Source organism: Empidonax traillii, unplaced genomic scaffold, assembly GCF_003031625.1.
Source record: "Empidonax traillii isolate 1590-97213 ecotype Southwest subspecies unplaced genomic scaffold, ASM303162v1 scaffold40:size2234952, whole genome shotgun sequence".
Classification (NCBI taxonomy): domain Eukaryota; kingdom Metazoa; phylum Chordata; class Aves; order Passeriformes; family Tyrannidae; genus Empidonax; species Empidonax traillii.
Window position 1 is genome coordinate 1,209,251 of NW_020955233.1, and position 25,292 is coordinate 1,234,542.

Here is a 25,292-nt window from a genome sequence, read left to right on the forward strand (position 1 = left end):
CTCATCTGCCAAGTATGAGGCAGATTGGGTACTGAAGCAGTTGCTTTGCCATAGTATACCTACCACAGCATCTCCTAGGCAGTGTTCCAACTTTTTGGTCCTTGGATTCCTGTCCATAACATTTATTTAGGTTTTTTTCACTTAGCAGCAGGAAGAGGGGATAATAAACTTACAACTCACCTCACAGCTGTGTTCATCTGCACAAAGCTTGCCCAGAGACATCTGAGTCTTGACTCTCCGCACAGCGCACTCTTTGTCTGAAAGCCCATCTGACTGCGTGGAGATTTCAATGGGGATCTCTGGAGTCTGGGACAACATGTCCTCCAGCTTCTCAGCCAGCTCATCTTCCAGCTTGGTGCCCAGTTCATCCGGGCTGTTGGAGTGGTCGCTTGTGTTCCCCTCCTCTCCATCGGACACGGAGAAGTTCTCGGAGCTGAAGGTCGAGTAGGACTGGCAGCTACTGATGCAGCGATGGGGTCTGCAGAGGGGAGAGAGGTTCAGTGTCCAGCTTGGATCACACTGCCTCTGCCCTCCTGGTTGCTCTGCTACACCAGGGCCTTGGCAGACCCCTCTCCTGTTGGGCTGCCTTTCATATCCTGGAGTTACAGAATTCTACCTCTTCTGAATGATTTATTTCAAAACCCGCATCTTTAAATTCATCTGTTCTTATTTGGCCCTGTCTGATACATGTCCATAATAGCTGATCTGCCCTGGAGCATATTTTACTTTTGCCAGTGCTTTTTCCTGAAGGAAGGTTGCACCATGGGATTCAAGGTAACCCCATTTGAGATCATCTGCATTGCCTGGCAGCAATCCCAACAGCCACACAAGGATTTAGGTACGTGGACTCAAACAGGCTCATAGCTACTTGACTGTGGGAAAGGCCTCGTGCCAGGATTCAACAGCAATGGTACAACCCACTAGTTGAGTGAACATGCCAGGAGACCCACAGCTGGTCATCACATGGAACAGGCAATGTGTTCTCCTTATCTCCCAAGTCAGTAAATCACAGAGGAAGCAACACTCACACAGGAACTGTGGGAGTCAGATAACTCATTCAGCCCAGAGTTCTGCCTCCAGCCCCAGGCAGGCAGGAAAAACCTGGGAAAAGTATGAGAACAGGGCGTGCAGGCAGAGCCTGCTTTCTCCTGGCATCTCTTCCTGGTTTGTACCATTCAGCAAATCCAACTCCTAAGTAGAAGCTCAAACCTGGATGACAGTGCTCAGCCTCTGATGGATCTGTGCTCCAGAAATTCAACACTTATGGCTCTTTATGGTTCGATTTCCACAGCACACCTTGACAATGAGCTCGACATCTGAAAATGTTCTGGATGGGAAAAGCACTTCCTTTTGTTCATTTTAAACCCCTGTTTGCTTCATTGGCTGTCCCTGACATGAATGTAAGGAATCGTTCCTTGCCTATTTTCTCCACATAAATTACAATTTCATGCACCTCCAGTTTTGCCTCTCCTCCTGCTAGACAAACATTTCTCATGGATTTAATCTCTTCTTCTACGGAAACCACCCCTAACTACTCTTGTCACAGTACCTTTCCAAACTTTACCATGGCCTTTGAGCTGGGGAATGAAGGATTTAAACAGCAGGTGTGCTGTGGATGTGTACAACAGCAGACCAGCTTTTATTTTCTTTTTTTCTCCTCTAAAACAAACCTTTAACCTATTTGCCCACTGGATCACTCCTGCACTTCAAGCAGATGCTTTCATAAAGCCACAGCAGCTTTTCCATGATGTCCGTTCTGAGCACAGGACTGTTGCTACCCAGGCTTAGGTAGTAACACTCCCTTAAGTCTTATTTTATAGGCAACACCATCAAATATGATCTGCTGTGTTGTCACCTCGCTCTTCAATCTTATGTGAATTCAACTGCAAAGGTGCTAGAGTCTCCCCCACTGCAGCAACAGTTAATAAACAACAGTCCACAAAAGGCCCCAATATCCACTAAGTCTCATTCTGGTGAAACAGATGCAGCAGCTACTTTTTACAGGCTGAATAACACTATCTAGCATGACCAAGTGTGCTGCAAAGAGCCTGCAGCAGGAAAGCTGTGCCAGAGAGAACACCTCGAGACAGGCTGGAGCAGGGAGTGGTCACGAGGGATCAGCTGAGTGTGGATGGGACACACTGGACAGGTCCCATTCTGTTCTTTTGCCAGCACCTTCCCCAGGTGCTGTGCTGGTGTGCAGCTGCTAGGACAGTTCTCCTCCTGAGTTTTGTCCCACCAAAGAGAGATAAGAGTGAATTCATCTTTTACCTTTGTCTTCGAGGAAACTCCACTTCACTGTCTACTTCACCCTCTTCCTCTTCCGATGAGTCGTCACCGCTCTGGCAGAAAACAAGGACAAAAGTGGTGTCACATTGGTGGAGGCTCAAACATGGTTGACCCTTGGTCCTCCAGGACAAAGTCACTGTGCCAACAGGTTGCAATAATCTAGACCAGAAGAAAACAGCCTGTGCGCTAGGGAACACTGAGCCAGACATCATCCTACCAGGAGGCTATTTCAGGCAGCCCTAATGCTGCCATTCCCGAATCTGGACTCTGAAATACACTGGAGTACTCCTGCAGGCACTGAGTACATAATGTTCCAGATTGTTACAGGAGCAATTAGTAATCAAGTAATTAGTATCATGTGGAAACCCACATAAATTATTGAGCTGATCTGGCACTCTTGGCTTTACAACTTTGACCCTCTTCTCCATCACAGAGCAGGATGGGGGATGACACAGCCTTTGCTGGTGGGTTTCACCAACTTTGAGCATAGAGCCTTTTCTCCTCCTTTTCCCACCCAAATTCACCACTACACTCTTGTTTTCTGGAGCCTCCTCCTACCCTGTCCAACCTGCCAGCCCCTCATTCAGATTCAGCTTCTATCTCATCTTGTAGCCTTGTCATAGAAAGTCCCCCACCTTCATTCTGTGTCCAAATCACACTCTTGATCTGGTAGTCATCCTATTTTCCTTTACTTTTCCACCCAGACCTAATGTTCCTGCTCTCTGAACTCCACTCAGACTGGTTCTACTTTTCCCACCTCCTGGATGGAAGCAGGAGGAACAAAGAGCTGTTTCTGTAAAACTGTGCCATCACATCGTTTTGACTCTTGCAAAATCCTCATAAAATACACGAGAACTACGACTTTCAGTGGAGGGGGACAGTTTCTGGCAGCTGCAGCAAAAGGCACGTCCCCAAGACCAATATTGAATTCCTGTTCTGAGGAGCAGCAGCCCCAGATTCTCAAAGAAACTCATGTGATATTTAAAGAACACATTTACCCCCTCCCTTTGAGAAAGTCTTGAAAACATTTTGAGACTGTTTCAACAACAAAAATTCAGCAGAACAAGTTTCAGCTCAACCAAAAATTGGTGGAATTGAAAGTAACAGAACTAAGCCCTTCCAAAACCTTTAGTGAGAACTCTCATCATTAGTGGTATGCTCCAGTATGCCCTACAGCTCATAAACTGACTTTAAAAGTATGTCCAGATCACAAAGCAAAGTTCAGCTGTGCATGATTTCTTTGAGATAAAGGTGTACACTACTGCTGTGTGTGTGTGAAACGTGGCCTTGCTGCTGTCCTAGACACCAGCCCATGCTGCCCACCTTCCTTTGGTAGAGAGGGGAAGGAAGAGAAAGCTTTGTTTTATTTCAGTTCCCAGCGCTTCATCCTCACCTTCTGAAGGGACCTCGCTTTGCAAGGCAGCACTGAGGACGCCATGTGCTGGGGAGTGCCCAGAGCGGACGCTGCCGTGCCCTGCTCCTCCAGCTTCTCCATGAACTGTGCGCTCTCGTAGAGAGAAGCAGAAGCCGGGGATTGGGGGCGGCTCCCCCCCGCCTCCACAGGCGCCACCTGCCCCTGCCCACTGTCCTCATCCCTGCACTGCAGACACGAGTCGTAGGGGTCTGTGGAGCAGCACTCCCAGCGCTCAGCCTTGCCGTCCTTGCCCTCGAGGCCGCGGCGGCAGTCGGCCTCCATGGCGGTGGAGATGAGGTCAGGGCTGGAGCCGGACACGCGGCGCTGGGCGTGGTTGCTGAGGGGGCTGCGCAGCGCGGCCGCAGGGCCGAAGTACCGCAGGTTGTTGGCGCAGTTGGCAATGTCCTGCCCGTGGGCGTGCAGCTGTGAGTGCTGTCCATGGCCCGGCTGCGGCAGCCCAGGGTGAAGAGGGGGATTGTGAGGTGGAGGCGCGTTGTCCTGCGCTGGCTGGTTTTTCAAGATCCCTGCAAATTCCTGGTAGCTGCCTTTGCTGTTCCCCCGGCGGTGCCGTGGCTTGCTGCGGTACCGGTTTTTGCCACTCAGTGTTGACATTTTGGGACTTCCTGAGACTGGGGAGCCGTTGGATGCTGCCTCTGTGCTGGGTATGCCCTCTGACTTCAGCAGGTCTGGCCTGGGAGACAGGGAGCAGAAGTTACACATCAAGCCAAAGCGAAGAACTGACATCAGCCCAGAGCCAGGATGAAGACGCAGCTGCAGCCACAAGCGCACTCTGCTTCTCAAAATCTACAGGTCGCCCTCTCCTTCAGCTGTTTGACTCCTGCCTTTCCTTCCCTTTGATTCTCTCCACTCAATGTCCTTTCTATTCAGCCCATCCTCCTCTACCCTCCCTTCTTGCTGCTTTTTCCAATAGCTCTCACACGCTCTCCCTTTTCCGCTCTTATTTTGATGTTCTCTCCCAAAATAGCTCCCTCCCAGGACCTCGGGGTAGGGCTCTTGCTCCATGCATGTACAATGCTCAGCCCCAATCTGCAGATGATGATCAGCCTGCTCATCTCAGAGCCACATGGGGATATTAATTCAGAAGTGATTATTCACTGTTAATCAGGACTAACTCCTGGAAATCCAAAAAAAAAAAAAAAAAAAAAAAAAAAAAAAAAAAAAAAAAAAAAAAAAAAAAAAAAAAAAAAAAAAAAAAAAAAAAAAAAAAAAAAAAAAAAAAAAAAAAAAAAAAAAAAAAAAAAAAAAAAAAAAAAAAAAAAAAAAAAAAAAAAAAAAAAAAAAAAAACCACCACCAGACAATTCCTCTGGAAAAAAAAATAATCTCACTTTCTGAAAGTCAAGCAGAAGAGAAATAGATGAAAGGACAGCATGAATTCCCAAATTTCAAATCCCAAATTAATTCCTCAACAATGAATCCATACTCCCTGAGGAGTGGTTGATTTCCACAATCCCTCAACCCTGCTTATTATAATTCCAGTCAAGGATGATCTAACTGCTCTTTGCTTGGACAGTTAAGCATTTGAGACAGCATGTGAGATACCTCCTGCCCAAGCACCATCATCTGCTCAAAAATCACATAGACCAACAGTTCATTCATTCAACCAAAGCATCCTGTGACTCTGCGGTTCCAGAGAGTTGCCCAGGTGGAAAGGATGGCAGGATTCAGCCCTTTTACCTTCAGATAATTCAACAGTTGTGGTTGAAGGATCAGAGCAGGTCCAAGAGTAAACCACCCTGTCATCCCACCCTGCATGTCCCCAGACTCAAAGGGAAGGAGGCCGCCTGCTCATCCCAGTGGGGATCTGCCACTGACTGGCATAGGACTGGGTGTTTGTTTCTCACCGTTTAGTCTGGCTGCCTGGTTTATGGGAGACCCCTTTCCTCTTCATCAGCTTCTCCACAGTATTGGGGTGGATTATTGGTCTGACTGGGTGGCGCTTGTAAGTCCCAGGGTATTTCTTTTCCACTGCTTGTTCCCTCCTGAAACATTGGGAAAAGGAAAAAAAAAAAATCAAACTCAAACCAGATGAATTCTTTCTTTGTCCAAGTGCAGAACCACAGTGAGCCATGGCTGGGTGCAACACAATGTGCTGTGCTGGGAAAGGACATAGACATCTCTGAATTCCCTCTGCAGGGATCAGGCAGCTGGAACAGGGCCCTGGCACACAGTCCAGGAGCAGCACTGCTGTTCTTTGTACAAAGGGCCCAAAGGATGCCAGCACCAAATGGAAAGGTGCCTTTCTCCCAGTCAGTACCCCCTGGGCACAGACACACGCACTAAGTGGTGTGCAGGGACCCACTCCCAAGGGGCTTCTCCCTGCTTGCCAGCTACTACTTCACCCTGTAAGTTTTTCAGGGGACCTAAATCTACAAGTACCACCACACAGCTTAGAAATGAAGCACTGCTTTTGTTCTCCTGTTTGCAGACTGCCACGCCCATGCCACCATTCCCAGAGACACGTACTTGATGAGCTCCTTCTCCCGGACCTCCAGCTGCAGCATAATAGCACTGAGCTCCATGTACAGGTTGTTGGCCCGCTCCAGCTTCCTCTCGTAGTGCTCACGGATATCTAACGCGTGTCTGGAAAGCACAGAAGTCATTATTCCACTCTGGTGTCCACGGACCAAGAGAGGAGAATAAGGAAAATTACAGGTGCTTTAGGAAAAGGCCTTCTAAAAAAGTCAAATTTGCCAGCAGTACTGCACTGAACCCCAGATAAAATGAACAGTAAATGGTGACTAAGAGCCTGATACAGCAATAAATCACGGTATGATTTAGGAAGGGTTTAGTGGCCTTGAAAGAGTGGCAACACTTATGGAATCACAGAATCATACAATCAGCCAGGTTGGAAAGGACCTTGGAGATCATCAAGTCCAACCCTTGATCCACTACCACCACAGTTACTAAAGTATGGCACTGATGCCACATCCAGTCTCATCTTAAAAACCTCCAGGGACAGTGGAGGACATCACCTCCCTGGGCAGTCCATTCCAATGCCTGATTATCCTCTCTGTAAAGAATTTCTTCCTAATATCCAACACCAAACCTCCCCTGGCAGAGCTAGAGACTGAGCCCTCTTGGCTTACTGATAGCTGCCTGCCAAAAGAGACCGATCCCCACCTGGCTACAGCCTCCTGTCAGGGAGTTGTAGAGAGTGATGAGGTCTCCCCTGATCCTTCTCTTCTCCAGGCTAAACAAGCCCAGCTCCCTCAGCCTCTCCTCACAGCACTTGTGCTCCAGTCCCTTCCCCAGCCTCGTTGCTCTTTGCCCCTGCTCCAGCCCCTCCATGTCCTTCCTGAACTGAGGGGCCCAGAGCTGGACACAGCACTCCAGGGGTGGCCTCACCAGCGCTGAGTCAGAGCAAGAATCACTTCCCTGCTCCTGCTGCCACACTGTTCCTGAGCCAGGCCAGGATCCCTTGGCCCTCTTGGCCCCCTGGGCACACTCTGGCTCATGTTCAGCTTCCCATCACTCCACACTCCCAGGTCCCTTTCTGCCTGGCTGCTCTCCAGTCACTCTGTCCCCAGCCTGTGGGGCTGCCGGGGGTTGTTGTGGCCAAAGTGCAGGACCTGGCACTTGGCATGGTTGAACCTCATCCCCTTGGAATCAGCCCATGGATCCAGCTTGTCCAGGTCCCTCTGCAGAGCCCTCCTGCCTTCCAGCTGATCGACACTCCCCCCCTGCTTGGTGTCATCTGCAAATTTACTAATAGTGGACTCAATTCCCTCATCTAAATCATCAGTAAATATGATTAAACAGGACTGGGCCCAACACTGATCCCTGGGGGATACCACTAGTGACTGGATCCCAACTGGATGCAGCTCCATTCCCCTCCACTCTCTAGGCCCAGCCCTCCAGCCAGTTCCTAACCCAGCACAGAGCGCCCCTGTCCAAGCCGTGGGCTGCAGCTTTTCCAGGAGTGTGCTGTGAGAGATGGTGTTAAAGGCATTGCTGAGGTCCACTTCCCCCTAGAGAAGCTGCAAATGCCTCACAAGAACCCGGGGGCCCTTTGGTCAAGCCCTGATCATCCTGTTTGCACGGAAAAGGGGCTAAACCAGCTTCTACAGGAACAGGGAACACTCACATGTCTGTGTTCCACTAACAGCAGGGTGCCCCCACAGCTCCAGTTCAGCTGCAGACAACAAGTGGAACCACAGCCAGAAGATGTGACCAGGCAAAGCTCCCCTGGGCCAGGGGACACTGAACAAGCACTGCATCAACTTGGCTGGCCAAGATTGCCTTTAGTTTGACATAGAACCACTACTTGGAGTTTTCTGTTTCTCTGTCTTAACTATATTTGCAAATTTCTATCATAGAAGGTAACACTTTCTTAAATAAACATCCTGCTTTTATATTTAAGTTGATATAATGTTCAAAATGGGTTTGGGTGGGCTGGTCAAATGCAGTGTGTTCACTTCTCTGGAATAACTAAACCAAGGAAAGTATCAGGGCAGAGAGAGCTCACAGGAAACTGCAAGAGGGATTTCCCAGGAAGATGAATGTACCTGCTCCAGTGCTGTTACCCCAAACACCAAATCTCAGGCAGAAATACTCCCTGGTAAACACATGAGCCTTTGCCCATCCTGCCTGGAACAAACTTTTGGGACTACCCAAGGGCAGGGACAGTTCCCACTGTTTCTCTCCAGCTTCCCATCAACCAAGCAGTGCTCAAGCTCTAGGGCGTGCACACAGGAACTTCAGTTTCTGGGCTCACAAGGGATTTAGGCTGCCCAAATTTATGCCACCAGGAACGCTGCATCCTGTTTTGGGATCCACAGTACCAGAGCAGCAGGAAAATTCCACTCAGTGCCTGGAGCACAAGCCCCAAGAAGACAAGCTGAGGGAGCTGGGCTCATGTAGCAGGAGAAGGGAAGGCTGGGTGGGAAAAGTAAACAGGAAACATAAAGGACTGGCAACAAACCTGAGCTCTTCTCTTCGGCGCCGAATCAATTCTTCATCCAACCGGTGGATACAGGTTCCTTCACTTTTAATTTTCTCAAAATGTTTCTTCACTTCTTCTCTCCATTCAGCCTTGGAAAGCAATTTACTTTTAGGTGTTTACAAAGAATTGGGATCCCTAAGTGCACCACAGAAAAACTCCTGGGCAATGTTCTTTGTGTAGAGCAGAAAATTACAGGTTTGGGTTGAAAATGTATTTCGGTTAGCTGAATTATTTTGGGTAACAACACTGCAGCATGTTTAGTGTCAGCATTTTCAAATGGTATTTAAAAGTTTGAGCTCTGATTAGAGAATTCAAAACATATCTGCATTTTCTAAAAAATGCTTTGAAAAATTCCTAAACCACTTTTTGTTCTAAGACAACATTTTCTTCCTTTTTTTCAGTTCAAGTAAGCACAAAGGCTTATGATTTGGAAAGTTCTCTTCATGATGAAGGTGATACTCTATTTGCCCATTGAAACCCTGGTTCCTATAGCTTTAATAAATGCCCCATTTTGTCACATCTACCCCAACAGATCTTTACTAGAGGCAAGGTTTCATTCTCCTTCCCCCTTTGGGAACAGACAGTTTCTTGATGGGTAGGACTGGGAGGGATCTCTAAGATCATACTTTAAGATCTTCCATGAAAGTCCCAGAGTCCCTTTGCTGCCCTGTTCCAACTCTGTGTCCCACTTGCTGCCTTCACTCTAAATGCAAAGGTTCTGCTCCCAGCAGCCTCGAGGTCTCCTGCACAGCAGTGCTGGGAGAACTGCTGGAGCAGAGCAGCTGGAGTCAGCAGGCTCAGGGAGAAGTGAGGGAGGCACCACTGAGCCTCTCACTAAGTCAGCAGATGCCTCAGCTTGGGAAAGTTTGGGTAAAAGATTTTCAAATACCCATCAGTAGTTTGCTTCTCCCCAAGAATCAAACTGAAATTGTGGATCCAGACTCTTGTCTCCAAAATCAGATCCTCGGAGCTAACTGCAGTGCTCACGGGCTCCAGCCCCTCCCCAGTTACCTGGGATTTGAAGTAGGTTTCCTGAGGAGTAGCCAGCACATCGGCAGAGGCGATGTCCAGGTGCATCAGGGTCTGACGGAAGGAAGGACGGTTCCGGGGCTTGCTCTGCCTGAGGGAAAACAGACACATTCCCAGGGATGGATGAGGTGAACGCTGCCAGCCTCTCCTGCCCTTCTGAAAGGGGTCCACTAGAACTATTCTCTGAACTGTGCAACTGACAGGCTAGAGCAGAGGAGCTTTTCTGGTTTTCTCTTTTGCTGAATACAAGTTTACTGTGCTAGAGTTGGGTTTTTTGCTGAAGGAACAAAAGAGGTGAAAAACACTTAAGACCACAAAGCGAAAGATAGGAACAGCTTCAGTTTGTATCCTGACTTGTTTGTCAAGAAGTAACATACTTTGGGATCTGTTGTTCCATCAGTTTCCAAATTTCACACTGAGAACACTCAATCTAGTAGAAATGATAATTTACATTCAACAAAACAGGGTGTTTATAAGCACCAAAGGCATGTGAGCTGTCACACCGTACATGTCCTAGCCCACACAGTACTGCAACGTACTGAAAATCCCTGTAAGATCTCAGACGAGTACAAAACCATTTGCATTCCTGAGAAAAAATACCTCACTCGAGCTTCAGGACTGAACCTGCTTTGCTCTGCCTGAGGGAGCAGCTTCTTCAGTGTCCTCTCCCCTACAAACTCCCTCCCTTCCACTAGGTGGGGACACAACTGTACAAACATCCTTGCCGTTGTACAGAGCTGCAGAGGGCAGCTGCTCCTGCCCTCCACTGCTACTGGAGCCTGCAGCTCAGGGTCAGGCACACAGCCCCTGGAAAACATTCACACAGGCTCTGGCCTGTTTTCCCCCCTGTGCCATGGAGAGGATGGCTGGTAAAACTCACGGAGTGGGAAAATGCTGGAAGAGCCTTTAGGTTCTGTGTCAAGATGCAATGACAAAGACAAATCACCTAATGCATCACCCAAGACAAAGAATTGCAACTCTTTCTGGTATGTGGAGGAAACTGAAAACATTTTCCATATCTGGATCTGTAAAATCTGTGCTCCAGACAGAAAGCTCAAACTTCTCTTTGTCCAGTCCCTTACAAAGAGTTTTCAGAGTGAAAAAATCAGCTCCTTTCACTCTGGAGTCAGCCTCAAGGAATTTTACCCCTCCTTCACTTCCAGCTCCTTTTCTCTTCCCACCTTTTATCCCCTACTCTGCTTCAACAAATCATACCTGGTTCACACTGGACAGGAAGCTCAGGGGTAACTGTCACCTGCTGGGGCTCCGTAAGGCTCTACTCCTACTTCTCTCCTATACAACTCCTTCCCGCTCACCAGCCCATCTCCAGTGTCTGCCCACTCCTTCCCCTGCCCCATCCACCCAGCAAAACAGACAGGTCTCTCCCTACTTCCTCTAACCTCCAAATGTCCTTCTGGGGCCCAACCCTGCTGCCACAAGGAAGCAGAATCCAACATGTTAAAACTTACTGCTCTCAGGACAAGTGTGAGAACATTTCAGAGCCCCCTGCTCCAGACTCAGCACTCCCACCCTGACACTGGTTTTACTGGGAGTCTGGCAGGAGCTGGGAGCCAGCCCCAGGTCTGTGCTGTACAGGGTTTAGGCTCTTACCAGGTTTGTTTCATGAGGATTTTGAAGCCATCTGGGCAGGTGGAAGGGACCGGAAGGTGCAGGCTGTTACTGCCCACTCCCCAAATGATGGCCGAGGAATCCACATCCTTGTAGGGAATCTCTCCCGTAAGCAGCTCCCACAAAACCACCCCAAACGACCTGAAGAAGAAATAAACCAGGATAAACTGAATTCATGCTCTGGAGCTTGAAAAAAACAGTTTGTTTGACAAAAACAGGGAAATAGGGATGTCTGGTCTGAAATTGCAAGTAGTTGCAACAGTGGTTTTTAACACCCCAGGTGACTCTTCCTCCTCTGCCCCAGCACCAGGCTGAACACCAAACCACACTGGTTTTGACCACACTTTCCTATTTATTTGTGAGAATTTAAAAATCCTGAAAGCACGTTTCCAGTACAGATCAAGTCTTAGTCCTGTTACATAAAAAGGAAAGGCAGCTTCTCTCAGATAGACTTTGGACTGTCCTGGTTGGTAAGAACCAAGCATTGACTACTGCACAGATAGAACTGAATGTCTTAAAGAAACAATACAACAAAGGTTTAGTGGTCTTTTTTTTTTTTTTAATATTTAACTTATTTTTCCCTAGACAAAAGCTCCCTCTACTGTTACCTGTATTCCCAGGTAAGAATTTCATAGGTTTGAGACTCAGCACTACAACTACTGCAACACAGAAATTAGGAAACAACTGCCACATGCATAAGTGTCACTACCAAAAGTACATGAGGGCTCACTGATATTTCCTTTGTGCTGAAGAAAGGAAGGATAAAGCAAGGAAAAAAAATTATTAAGAGAACTCAGTCTGGGAAAGAACCTCCTACAAAAACAAAGATGCAGGCAAGAAAACTCACTTTGCTTCTTTCTTAATGATGGGAAAAAACATAAACCTTAATTTATAACAGCCAAGTGTTATTTGATTTATTTACAATCTTCACCCAATAAAACACTAATGAAATACCAAACCAGTCAATAGAGAGGTAAACAAAATGCTGCTGAGAACCAACACCACTGTTACTGCACATCAACAACCAGGCTGTGACACAGGTGAAGTACAACCATCTCCATTTCCAACCCAGACGTGTCACCTTACTTGCACCCCATCCCCCTGTGAGACGCCGACCCTGTCAAGCCAGCAAGTCTAACCAGGTGAAAAGTGAGAAGGGTGTTTCTGCGTCTGGCTTGTACCAATATCTAGTTGCTTTTAATTAAGTACAGAAAAACTTCTGAAGGACAAACTGCCAGGTCTGAAAAGGCATCAGCCAGGAAACAACTTCATGAGAAAAACGTTGCACTTTCAAAGTCCCTTAGCTTCAAATCATATGGAGGAAAAAAATCAAAAAAAGCAAAGTTTGAACATTTTTCTCTTGAAATTTTTATCCATGTGCTGCAGGAGAGCAGGGATCCAGGTGCTTGGACAAACTACTAGGAAAGCTCATCTGGTTTCAGCTTTGTTATGACTAAGAACTGACAAAGGATTTTCAAGACTCCTGATAAGATTATAGATTTATTTTTTACCATGCTGTTAAAGATGAGAGAGAGCAGACATATAAGCAGCTTAGGAACTGTTCTCATTTGTTGCCAGCATCCATGAACATCGTTTTTAACTCGTCTTGGGGGAGGAAAGGATGACAAGGAAGAGTCTGAGCAATCACCACTGCTGTGGACTCAAGAGGACATTGTACCAAAGAGCAGCATCTCCAAGACAGAGGGAAGGAGTATTGGACAGGATGCTCCACACAATATTCCTGGACCTATATCACTCTAAAGGACAGAAAGCTGAGGGTGGAAATTCAGCACCATTCCTCTTCACGAACCTGTGGTTTAAAGGGAGGAGCTCAGAAGACGAATGCTGAGTGTATTTCCTTTCCAAAACAGCCCCAGAGCTTCTCCCAGCAGGGCTGGCTGTGCTGTGGGCTGTATATCCACACTAAATGAGGACACAGAACACCATGTCCTAATGAACCATGGGCTGTGTATCCACACTAAATGAATGTGCAGGACACCGTGGACACCAGAGCAGCTGCACACCACAGGTCATACCACCTTTCCCCACAGGAAACCCTGACCCCAGCTCTGAGCTCAGACTGGAGCAGCAGGCAGGCTGCTGTCTGACTCCATCACCCCCAGAGCAACCCACAGCTTTGTCCTGCAGCTTCCTGCTGGGCCAGGGATGTGACAGCATCTGAAGCTGAAAAACCTCAAGAAGGAAAATTCCTCCTGGCTGTAAAGAAGGGAGAAGGGCATTTGTCCTGGCTGCTGACATTTAATATGCAGAAATAATGAGGCAGAAACAGAGATGCAGTTCCCTTGAGGGCTCTGAAACCTGTGGAGAGGCTTCCCATGGGAGCTCCAAGGCTGAGCCCTCTTAAGCATTTTTAATAGCATGGAGACGGAACCTCTCCTTGTGTTCCTTTGAACACAAAGCATGTTTCACATGGGATGGAAAAAGGTTGCAAAACTCTTACAGCCTCTCCTGGTTTCCTCGCTCTTGGATCCAGGGTTAGAGTCACAGGAACTACAACCCTGTGGTTGCTCATGTAACAGCCCAGTCTGGTGCACAGAACGTACAAGGTGGTGGGGCAGAGGCCTCCCTTCAGCTCCAGCATGGTCTGAGAGGGCAGAAAGCAGTGGAAAAGCACCCTGGCTGCAGAGGTTGCTGAGGGGGCCCTGAGCACTGGAGGAAAGCTCTGGGCTGAATAATGACGCAGGGCAGAACCTCTGCACTTGCTCCCTGCAGGACAATTTGCACTGGGCCTCATCAAGAACCCCCACACGTGTGTGTCATTCCCCTCTCCATTACAGCCCACGGCTTGGGAACAAAGCTCAGGACATCAGGCAGAGGGAGAAAGGAACATTCCATCCCAGAGTAAACCATCCCCAGGCATAAGACGAGGAAGGAATGTGGCAAGTGCTGAAAAACCAAGTGGCTAATCAGAAGGTGAAGATACTTAACCCTTAACTCTACTCACCAGATATCCACCTTTTCAGAGACGGGCTCGTTCCGTATCACCTCTGGGGCCATCCAAGCCACTGTTCCCGCAAAGGACATCTTGGTACTTTTATCACTGAGCTCTTTAGATGTACCGAAATCTGAAATTTTTACTGCATCTGTGTGTGTGACTAAAACACTAGACGGAGGAAAAAAAAACCCAATAAAGAAATCAGCATTTTGTGATTTTTCGTGTAGCACAACGGCCCCTGGGAGTAAATCCCTTCGTAATCAACACAAACAGCTGATGAGGCCACACTGCTCACAACTGCAATACAAGAGAAAAGATTATGTGTTTTCACCGATGAAAGCTCTCACTCGCTTTGGGGTTGTGTTTTGTGCCTCAAATGCACTTCTGCGTGCTACAAATCAAAAATCAATCTTAATAAAACTGCAAATTAACAGGTAACTGAGGATTCAGAGGCAAAGCTGTACCTTAAACTGTGCTGTAAACCATCTAAAAGCATTATCTTAATGCACTGTCACACACTAAAAAAGTGATGAACATCTAGGGAATAAGAATATAAGCAGCCAGAATGTTTTAGTCAGAAAGCAACAGAGAAATGAGAGACACATTCCAGAAAATCAAGAAAATAACAAGAGATTAAGAAGGAAAAATGAAAAGCAGAAAGCAACAGAATATCCCACTTTCAAAAAGGACTGGACACTATGAAATCACTAAGTATTTCCTGACTGCTATTTATCATGTAAGGTACCGGTAGCATTTCCAGACTCGTTAAACCGCAGCACCAGAGGGCAGTGCCAATGAGTTCCAGGAGTTTCACCCTCATTAGTTTTGAGAAAATGTGGAAAAAGAATAGTAAAGCCTTTTAGCCAAACTTCACACTATCCCTCAAGAAAAAAACAGCACCAAAACTGTGGGACGTTTAAGCAGCTGAGACTCACTTTGGTGACTTGAGGTCTCGATGGATGATTTTGTGAAGGTGCAGGTAGTTCATGCCACTGGCAATGCCTGTGGACCAGTCCACCAGCAGGCGAGGGGTGACCTTCCTGCCCGCCCGCAGGACCTCATAGAGCTGTCCGTGTGCACAGTATTCCATGATGATGCAGTAGCACGGGGCTTGAGTGCAAACCCCCCTGTCAAAGAAAACTTGGTGAGGAGTAGCAGACACACAACTTGACAGCAAGGCTGGCTTGCCCAGAGAACTTGAGCAAAAGCCTCTTGCCTGGACAAAGGAATGCTCCTAAATGAGTCCCACAACCTACTTGAACGCAATGATGTTTGGATGTTTGAGCTTCCTCAGGTGCTTGATATCCGTTTCGTTCTGATCCCTCACTTTCTTGATGGCCACCTCCTCTGCCCGGAACTTCCCCAGGAATACAGCTCCCTGTGCTCCACTGCCCAGCCACTGCAGCTCCGAGATCTCCTCAAACGGCACCTCCCAGGTATCTGGTACAGGCAGAAAAACGGGATAACGTCCAAGAGAAAGACCATGAAAACATTCTGCTATAAGATCACACCAGGGCAGCACCTGCCATCTCCTATGCCTCAGGGTGCACTTTTCTAGAGGCAGTAGGTGGCATCTTCTCCCCAGATAGGCACATGCAGCACGTGCTCAGCCACAGCATCCCTTTCATCCACCCCAGTCACCTCCAGCCTGCTCATTCCCATCCTTCCTACTGCTTTTTCAGAGCTCACCACCCTGCTAACCACTTGGGTGAGCCACTTTGAGTTGGCAGGCAGGAACTGAACACGCCAGGGACCCTGGAGTGGCAATTCTGGGAGGAGATCCTCTACCCCAACATTGAAGGAAGACAGTATCCCTTACAAAGTACATGACTCCATAGAAAAGCGTAGGTGAGAAAAAACATTTAATATTCACAAATGACATAAAAGATATTGAGGGTTTCCCTCCACCCAAATTGGGCACAAATAGGAAATAAAAGGGAAATGTAGACGTGGCAGGTTGTAAAACACAGACCAGCAACCACCAAGTCACCCAACACAAAGCATATCAACCACCACCAGCAGTCGCAGAAAGGGTCTTTCCCACACCAACATTGTGTGTATCGATGTCAAACAGGCAAAATAAGCTTAAGCAACTCCTCCTCTTCGGTACCTACACACATTTGAAGGGACAATGCTGGAGTGGTCCAGTGGCACTGCACCAACTGCTTCAGGAGAGCTGTACCCATCACAATAGAAACCCTTGCTCTCTGTGAGTCGCCCTGAAATTACCTTAAATCTCACAAACAGCTAAACAAAAGGCAGATAATTATTTATTTATTGTGACTCAACAAATGTGTAAGTTTAGAGAGTAAATTATTTAGCAGCAAAAACAACCAGTAACCCACTGATTTCTGAAATAAAAGGAAATCACACCTGCACAGATCCCTATTTCAGACTACAAAGGTGTGTTTTCTTGTCTCATCCCTTTTCTGAGCCACCAGGGTGTTCCCAGATGGGATTATGTCAGAGTGCACATTTCTGATCCTGTCATTGACATATCCCCAACCTGTCTGTGTGGGACCCTTCCCCTCTTTCATCCCTGTGTCAGTCAGTCAGACACTGGCTGGCTGTGTCCTGCTCAGTGGCTGCTCCCCAAGCACGGTCATGGAGAGCCAGCTCCCCTCTGGAGCCAGACCCCAGCACTCCTTCTGCTCACTGAACTAGAAACAACAACCTTGTTCATCCTACAGCAAAAATTCCCCCCGCCTTGGCAGGGCAAAGCTCAGCCTTCAGCACATGTTCCTCCCCAGACACAAGGCTGTTTTCCACACTGACGGATCCGCTCGCAGTCCAGAACTGTAACTGGTATTTAAGTCTTCAAACATCTAGATACTAAAAGACTTTAAATAAAAAAAAACCAAATAAAATGAGAGCAGTCACAAATAAATTGAGAAGATCTCTATTTCTATTTAATTCATAAATGCACTGCTCCTGAAAGGAGGTGGCAAATACAGGTGGGTTTTGTGTGTGTTGATGAATAGCATTTTTATATGGGCAACACTGAGACTATTCTGTTGTACTGAAATAGTTGTTCTTTTCACAGAGTCCTGGGGTGCTTTGGGGTGGAAGGAACCTTAAAGCTCATCCCACTCCACCCCCTGCTGTGGGCAGGGACACCTTCCATTAGACCAGGTTACTCTGAGCCCTGTCCAACTTGACCTTGGACACTTCCAGGGATAGGGCAGCCCCAGCTTTGGGAATATTAAGAGGAACCAGGAGCCAAACCACATGTAACATACAGTGCAACAGTCAGACTCTTCTGGGCCTAAAGAAACTTGCCCTAAATAAATTACAGTGTAACAGCAGCAAGAATTACGCAAGAACTTGCGTTTCTGAGGTGATTAAGAACCATTTGAGTAGAATGATGGGAATCTGTTTCCCACGGGGGGAAGAAACGCAGGAGCAGCCCGAGCCACTGAGTCAATCTATTTGGAGGAAGTTTTTTTCCAGAGTTGGCTGCTAGCCAGCCTTGGCACTGTGACAAGAAGCATCTCTGGTTTACAAAAACTCCACCAACACAAGCATCCTTGGATGGGCACCTTGCTCTCCAGGTACACACAAAAACCCTCACGATAACAGTAAACACATAACTTGTGAAAGGAACTGTCTCCAACTCCTGGAGACAGTTTCTTAATCGAAAGGAAATGGCTTGCAAATCTAATGAGTCTGTAGGAAACACAAACAAGTCTTACTTTAAAATGCTGGAGTCCCAGCAATCCCAATTAAGTAACTGGTAGATGCAAATGAAAGAACTGAGTGTATCTCCCTGAAAGCACTCACCAATAGCCTTTAGAAATCAGGGTAAGCAACTGGAAAAGCAGTCAGGAGGGGTTTTATGGGTCTTTATGGGTCAAATACTTAAACCTCAGATAATCAGCTGGCAGGGAACAACACAAAAGCAAACCCTCCCTGCAGGAAAGGCCCCTCACCTAGCAGCACTGGCACTGCTCAGCCAACCAGCCTGCAGCAGCTCCCAGCTCACCAAACCTCTGCCCAGGGTGGGCCCTTGAGGGAAGTATGGAAACCCACTCCCCTTGGTGACCATCTTGGATGTTGGGAAAGGCACTGAAGGAGTGTTTTCAAAAAGAAAATAATGCAGAATCACGTAAAAGTTGTTCTCATCTTTCCCCTCATTTACCCAGTCACGAGCCAGACCTTCACAGGCAATGTGGGCTCGAGGATCAGACATCTGCCGAGGGCATGAAACCTAGTTGTATTTCACTAGTTGTAGGCACACCACAACAGCACCACCGTGTCCTAGAGTCTGGGCCTGCAGGAGATCCAAAGAGGCAGGCAGGGATTATGGAGAGCATCAAAAAGTACCAGGAAGCACCTGCAGGCAACACAGAATGGTTTGGGTTGGAAGGACCTTAAAGCTCACCCAGTTCCACCTCCTGCCATGGGCAGGGACACCTTCCACTAGACCAGGCTCCTCCAAGCCCCATCCAACCTGGCCTTGGACACTTCCAGGGATCCAGGGGCAGCCCCAGCTTCCCTGAGCAACCAGGGCCTCAGCACCCTCCCAGGGAAGGATTTCTTCCTGACATATAATGTAAATCTCTCCTCTTTTAGTTAAAACCATTCCTCCTTGCTCTATCACTACCTACCTCTGCAAAAAGTCACTCTCCCTCTTTTTTATAATCCCCTTTAGGTACTGCAAGGCCACGTGGTTGCAGATCCAAACTGGGTTCCTACCCCAGCTCTTGATTCAGCCTAACACAAAGGATTGCTCCTGGATGAGGCTTGAAGTAGCTGTTTCATACAGAAGAGAAAAGATATCATCTGCAAGATCTATGGCTCCAGCCCAAAGCTGTAAAGAAACTCCCAGGGGAAGGAAAGGTCACCACAAGCCTCTCCCTGCTGCTGAAAGAGCCAGAGACATTTCCTCAGCCTCTTCTCCAAACACACAGGACTGGCACAAACACAAAGTGTGCATCCTCTGTGCTCTTGCTAAAAGACAGCAAAAATAAAAATAATCACACACATCAGTTACTGAAGTGCTGGCTTGTATGTAGCTGATGAAACGCACACAAAGATGATTTTCTGGTGGCAAGAAGCAAGAATGAGATCATCTGGAAAACAGAACATGAATATTCTGACAAAATCTTCAAATTTTAGCACAGCAACAGTTTGAAAAGGTTTATCCTTGGGCAGCAGAAGTGCACTTCTGCCATCAGAGCAGTTCAGAGGAAAAAAATAATAATACAAAAACCATGTCCTTTTAACTCCCATTGCTTATGGTGAAGACACTGAAGATGCAGCTAAACCACACAGGTAGATCCCAATTAATCCTCAGCCTTACCACATTTGTAGCCAGTTCAAAGCTGTCCTTTTAGAAGGGCCTGATGCCAACAGCAAACTGTAAAAAGTCCCTGGATCCACAGCTCTGGACATGCTCAGGGCACAGAATAGCAAGACCCCGCTATGCACAGAAGATCTTCGTGCACCCTCCAACCCAGCTCCCCTCTCAGCTGCTCATTTTCACTCATTAGTGCTTCAATCTTTGACATGAATGACTTCCAACAAAACCAAGTGCTTCCTCTGGATGTTATGTGACTGCTCAGAACCTCCTTCTGCTTCCCAAGGGAGACTCCCCAGGCAGACAGTCCCTTCCAAAACTGCCCACACCCAACTCCACATATTGTGCAATCACCCCAACAGTGTTAATCCCCCGAGGACCTTTCAATCACTTTTTTTATTTATAGTCTGAACCATGTGTGGCACACTGAATAAACAACATGCAAACAAAACTTAGAACCCACTGTGCCAAAGGATTTCAAACCAAGCAAACCCTTGCTGAGCACACAGGATGCTGCTTAGGAGCCACCTGCCATCCTAGAATGCAGAGGTACCTTTCCTACTCAGTTATGAGCTGGGAATGACTGACTCTGGGAAGGAGTCACCCAAAAGTTATTTAACAGCTCTGCTCCCTAATATTAGTTGTTCCCCATCCCTCTGGGGTTTAGATATGAACCACTTAGAAAGGTTTCTGATCACATATCTTATAATTTGTCAGTGCTAGAGAATCTTTTGATTAATAGCAAGTGATGGTCACAGCAGCACAGGAGAATTCTGCCCCATGGTACCATGGTGGCCAGGTTGCTCCCATTTTCCATAAGCCTCCACCATTTCAGCTCCTTAATTCTAACGACAGCTTGTTCTTTTCCCATCTGCCACCTCCCTCCCCCTGTTCTAGGGGAGAAATCAGACACCAACAGCAGAACATACTCTGCCCTTTAGCTTTCAGCAGCACCTAAAGAGACGTATATCTATATATATGAGAGATATACATATATATACCATATATATAGATATGAACTCAACTGGGACATCACTCACTTCCAAACTACATATTTTATATATATTCATACTCACATACACTTACACATTTCCACTTACACATCTAAATGAGAAAGGTATAAACCTTATTTCTGGAAAGATAAGTTCTGAATGGAATGGCATTTTAAAGAGGAAAATTACTGCTGAATAAAAAGACATGCAAGTCTTTTTAGAAGAGAAGCAACACTTCTGCTATTAGGTGGTCAATTGAAAAAGCCTTAACATACAGATTCCCAAGTGGAAATGCCTATGTCAGTGTTGTCCATCTGACATGAAAAACCTCCAGGAATTAATACAGGGATTGTGCCAACCACTTCAATGCAGATCTTTCTGATCCCCACACTCGGTTCAGATTCAGACATTGTTACAAAGGACCAGACATGGGGCAGAACAGACAGTTGGTTTTGACCCCATCCCAAGCTGCTTTTGCCACAAATGACAGCTGCAGGCTCTGCAGTGCAGGATTTATCTCTGCACACCCAGAACAGGGCTGCTCCTGTGGAAAGCTGGGGAAGAGCCCTTGGGTGCCTTCCCTCCCCCAGCAGCACCGACAGCCGGGTCTCATCCTCACCTTGCTGCTGCAGTTTGTAGTCCGTGGAGTAAGCCTTGCCTATGATGTTCCACACGGGCCTCAGGCACCCGAAGAGCCCCTCGAGGAAGCCACCGCTGCCGCTGCCCGACCTGTTGAACTGCACCTTGACATCGTCCCCCGTGCCGTGGCCGTCCCCATCCCCCGCGCCCCTGGTGCCCTGGGGGAGAGGGGTGTCCGGCTCATCCTGCTCCCGCAGCTGCAGGACGCTGTTCTCGAACTGGTCCCGGGAGTCCTCGCTGATGCTGGTGAGCACGGCCGCGGTGACCGGGCTGCTCACGCCCTCCAGCAGCTCCGCCTGCAGCAAACCCTTGTCCCGCACGTCCTCGATGAGCTCGGGGGACGGGTGGGTCCCAGCGGGAGCGTGCTCGTCAGGGAACCGACCTAAGTCTTTGTCCTCACAGAAAGCTTTGCCCATGGAGTTTGGGGAGGAAGACAGGCCCAGGCGCTCCTGAGTGCTGGCCATGATGCTGTAAGTGTGCATCAAGGAGATGGGCCGAGCTGGGGCTTAGAGAATTTGTGCAACACAACTCAGATGCAATACGTGGACCCAGTACCTGAAAGAAGAGCAAAAGGAACAACTTTCAAATTTTTATTTAACGATTTTAACCTCGTGCACTTTCACTGAGGCAAGCTGATAATTAACTAGACATCCCAGACAACTGCTGATACTTAGTAAATAATTACTGCCCTAAAAGAAACAAATAAATAATTCCAACAGAAACTCCACTCAGGCAGTACTCTCGGTAACCTACTGCTGGAATTGCCAGGTAAACAAACACCACGAGTTTTAAACAAGAGCCTAAAGGTCAAAATCATGAAAGACTCTTTGCAGAAGAGTTACTATAGCACTTATCAGACTGATGCTGGCACCAGGGGTTTCTCAGCTTAGGTATTGGTTGAATCCAGCTTCTTTTTCTGCTCAGGCACAGCCCACAAGCTCAGGATTCTTCTGCAAACCCTCGAGACAAGGTATTAGAGAACCAAAGCCACTACAGAACCCAACCAGGCACCTGAGTCCACATAGGGATGATTTGCAGCTGCTCCCTCTGAGTAATACCTAGTTATGACCACCCTGGACCTTTAGTCTAATCCTTTCAAGTTCAGCATAGCAAAGATATTGTTCAATTCTCTAACCACATACATGACACTCTCATAAATAAGACTCAGAGTTCACAGCAGACCCTCCTTGCTGATCTCCCTCCTTCCACAAGAGCATCTCCTCCCACTGCTCTCTGCTTTTCCCTGCAGGAGCTCCTGGTAGGGTGCAAACAAATTCAGAGTTGGGATACCTTTTAAGAAGTCCCCCCCATCTCTTGCTACATGCTCCACTGAGAGACCCTTTTCCTACAACCCATTCTGATACCTTCCCACAAAGACAGCTCCACAGCCAGGGGTCAGGCTGCCAGAGCTGCCCACTGCCAAAATACTTTTTTGGGATAGAGTCACTTCACACAGTATTCTGAGTTGGAAGGGACCCACAAGGATCATCAAGTCCAAGTCCTAAGTGAACGGCCCACACAGGGATTGAACCCACTCGTGAAACAAGAGGTTCTAGCTTTGTGCCAAAAGTAATTAAGTTCATTCATCCCATAACGCAGAACATAGTCCGGTTTTAAATTCCATAAGAAGCTGAGAGATGGAAAAAAATAAAATGGCATTAACAAAGTATTTTGTTCAAAAGTAAGATCAGTTACACTGGGTGCAAAGTCCCAGGCTCTGCAAACAGCCACTGAAAAGAAGAAAGAGGTGGCCAGGTAGGACACAGCCAATGGAAAGGGAACAGCTCAGACCCATAACTGCTCAAGATGAGGTCATTGCAGAGAGGAGAGAGATAAGCCCTTCAGCCTGCCTTCGGGATGAAAAGCTCATGCCCTGGCCTTCAGTCCCTCTCCAGCAGAGGAAGCAGCAAAAGGGAACAGCCAAGAGCCTGGATTACATTCCTGTATTTCTTCCTGATCACATGGATTCTGCATAAAAGCTTTGTTAGAAGGATGTTATTTAGGCTGTAGACTTTGTTTTTAAAAGAAAACAAAACAGTAAGTGAGGCAAGAGTTGCAGCACAGCCCAGACAGCACAGGAGCTGAATGAGACTCGTACTGGAAGCTGGAAAGTTGGTTATTCCTGACCTACCACTGACCAGCATTAAAGGACTGATTCCTCAGCGTGGGAAGCCATACGGTGACCTCAGTAGTACAATTACTACTAGTAGTAGTGGTTCTATCATCATAGATTTTGTTGCTGATGAGAAAAAGTTTCAGACCTGAACAGAATTTCAGAAAAACATGAAGCCAGGCCCAGCTCAGCGTTCCTGGGCACTGCTCCTGCTCACCTCCAGCATTCTGAGAGAAAGAAGTGATTCTTTAAACAAAAGCAAAATGTGACCAGTGTTCTCATAGAGAATGTTTGTAACTTTTGTTAACACAGGACACTAAGCAATGTAAATAAAATATCAGTTAAGTTTTCCTGCAAGAAATATAAAAGTAAGGGCAGAATCTGAGGTAACAGTGTCCCCAAAGTATCTCAAATCTAAGCCATGGGAAGCTCATTAAGGACTAAATCAGACTTGGAGGATAAAATCATTTTGCTTTTACCTGACTCTCAGAGTACACTGGTACAAGCCTAAGATTTTGCTTTTACCTTTCTGTGCAGTTTTCTGACTCTGGAATTTAAGTTTGACAGGGAAAAAACAGCTTTTCACAACACAGCTTAGACATGGCTGCAACAGGCCAGCCAAGAACAAACCCCCAGACTCAGGGCCATCAAATCTGCTTTCCCAGATCAAATTGCCTTCTCCAACTCTGAGATATTTTAAATAAAAAAAAGCCTTTAAGCACAGTACCCTGCTATCTTACATGGCCCTGGATGGGGAGAGGAGGCAGGCAAAGGTCACAGACATATTTTCAAATTGATATGATACAGCCTTATTTAGGCCCTTACATAAGCAGCCTGATTTTCAGAGGTGTAGCAAACTCATTGTTTGGAGAGCATGAGACAGCACCACTTATTTTAAAACAACTTCATATCAAGCCAATGTGAAGTAAAACGGTTCAGAAACGCTGGTGGGGGTAGAAGGCAGTTTCTGCCACCACACATCAGTGCCAACCTGTTGGGGAAATGAATTTTTTTAATTCTTTCCTATTACAGTAAATTCTGCAGTGTGCAACCCCTTGCTTTAGCAAAATTTGATTCAACACAAATAAATTAGGCTGTCTTCAGCCTCACCATCTCTTCACAGAAGGGAGGAAGAACATTTTTCAAGCTTTATCATCATGCCTCCTCCATTCGTTTGGTCAGAACACCAAAAGGTTGAGATTTTTCATGTTGAACTCTTCGCAATAAAAGAAATCTTAGTTTCATTCAAGACAAAGAAAAATGTGTTTTGAAAGTTTGAAGTTTCATTATATCCAGACCATTTGCTTGTTTTCATAAGGGCACATAGAGACACGACAAGGGGGAATGGCTTCCCACTGCCAGAGGGTAGGGTTAAATGGGAAATTAGGGAGAAATTCTTCCCTGTGAGGGTGGTAAGGCCCTGGCACAGGTTCCCCAGAGAAGCTCCAGTTGCCCCATCCCTGGAAGTGTCCAAGGCCAGGTTGGACAGGGCTTGAAGCAACCTGGGCTAGTGGGAGGTGTCACTGCCCATGGTAGAGTGTGGAATGAGATGATCTCTAAGGTCCCTTCCCACCCAAGTCATTCCATGATTCCATGTTTATGATCTGCATGTGCCTCCTTAACTTTACCAGGGAAGGGCAGAGCCAAGGGCTGTGCTGTTTCCATCTCAGCCCTGCTGCTGCTGTAGCAGCCTTCCAGTCAAAAGCTGGGAGCTCTGTGTGTGGGAGGACTGTGCATATTTAAGAGACTCTGATTTCACAAAGTGCTGCTGCACACACAGACTTCAAGGCAGGCCCTCTGATTTGAACTGTTCTGATGAGTTCATGCACTCTGCACTAACAAATTATCTTACACATGGAAGGAGATTTGAGGATCAGTGTAATTTTGTATGATCACAACTTCTAGTAAACGATTCCATTTCCAGGCAAAGCATTTTTTCCAGGCAAAACCCACCATGCTGAGACAACA

The 25,292-nt window shown here is 47.1% G+C and overlaps 1 protein-coding gene across 3 annotated transcripts in view; it reads right to left on the reverse strand.

The window, feature by feature from the left end:
• MAP3K13 (mitogen-activated protein kinase kinase kinase 13) overlaps positions 1–25,292 on the reverse strand; it is a 73,976-nt gene that overhangs the window by 4,235 nt on the left and 44,449 nt on the right. For all 3 annotated transcript variants that reach the window (XM_027878303.1, XM_027878302.1, XM_027878304.1), the window contains 12 exons: positions 21,192–21,766; positions 15,538–15,721; positions 15,217–15,408; positions 14,291–14,449; positions 11,308–11,466; positions 9,679–9,787; positions 8,647–8,756; positions 6,189–6,305; positions 5,567–5,704; positions 3,683–4,394; positions 2,272–2,342; positions 181–478 (listed from right to left, as the gene is read on the reverse strand). In XM_027878303.1, the coding sequence (XP_027734104.1) occupies positions 181–478; positions 2,272–2,342; positions 3,683–4,394; positions 5,567–5,704; positions 6,189–6,305; positions 8,647–8,756; positions 9,679–9,787; positions 11,308–11,466; positions 14,291–14,449; positions 15,217–15,408; positions 15,538–15,721; positions 21,192–21,693 (2,751 nt within the window). In that variant the 5' untranslated portion in view covers positions 21,694–21,766. The remainder of the gene's footprint in view (positions 1–180; positions 479–2,271; positions 2,343–3,682; positions 4,395–5,566; positions 5,705–6,188; positions 6,306–8,646; positions 8,757–9,678; positions 9,788–11,307; positions 11,467–14,290; positions 14,450–15,216; positions 15,409–15,537; positions 15,722–21,191; positions 21,767–25,292) is intronic.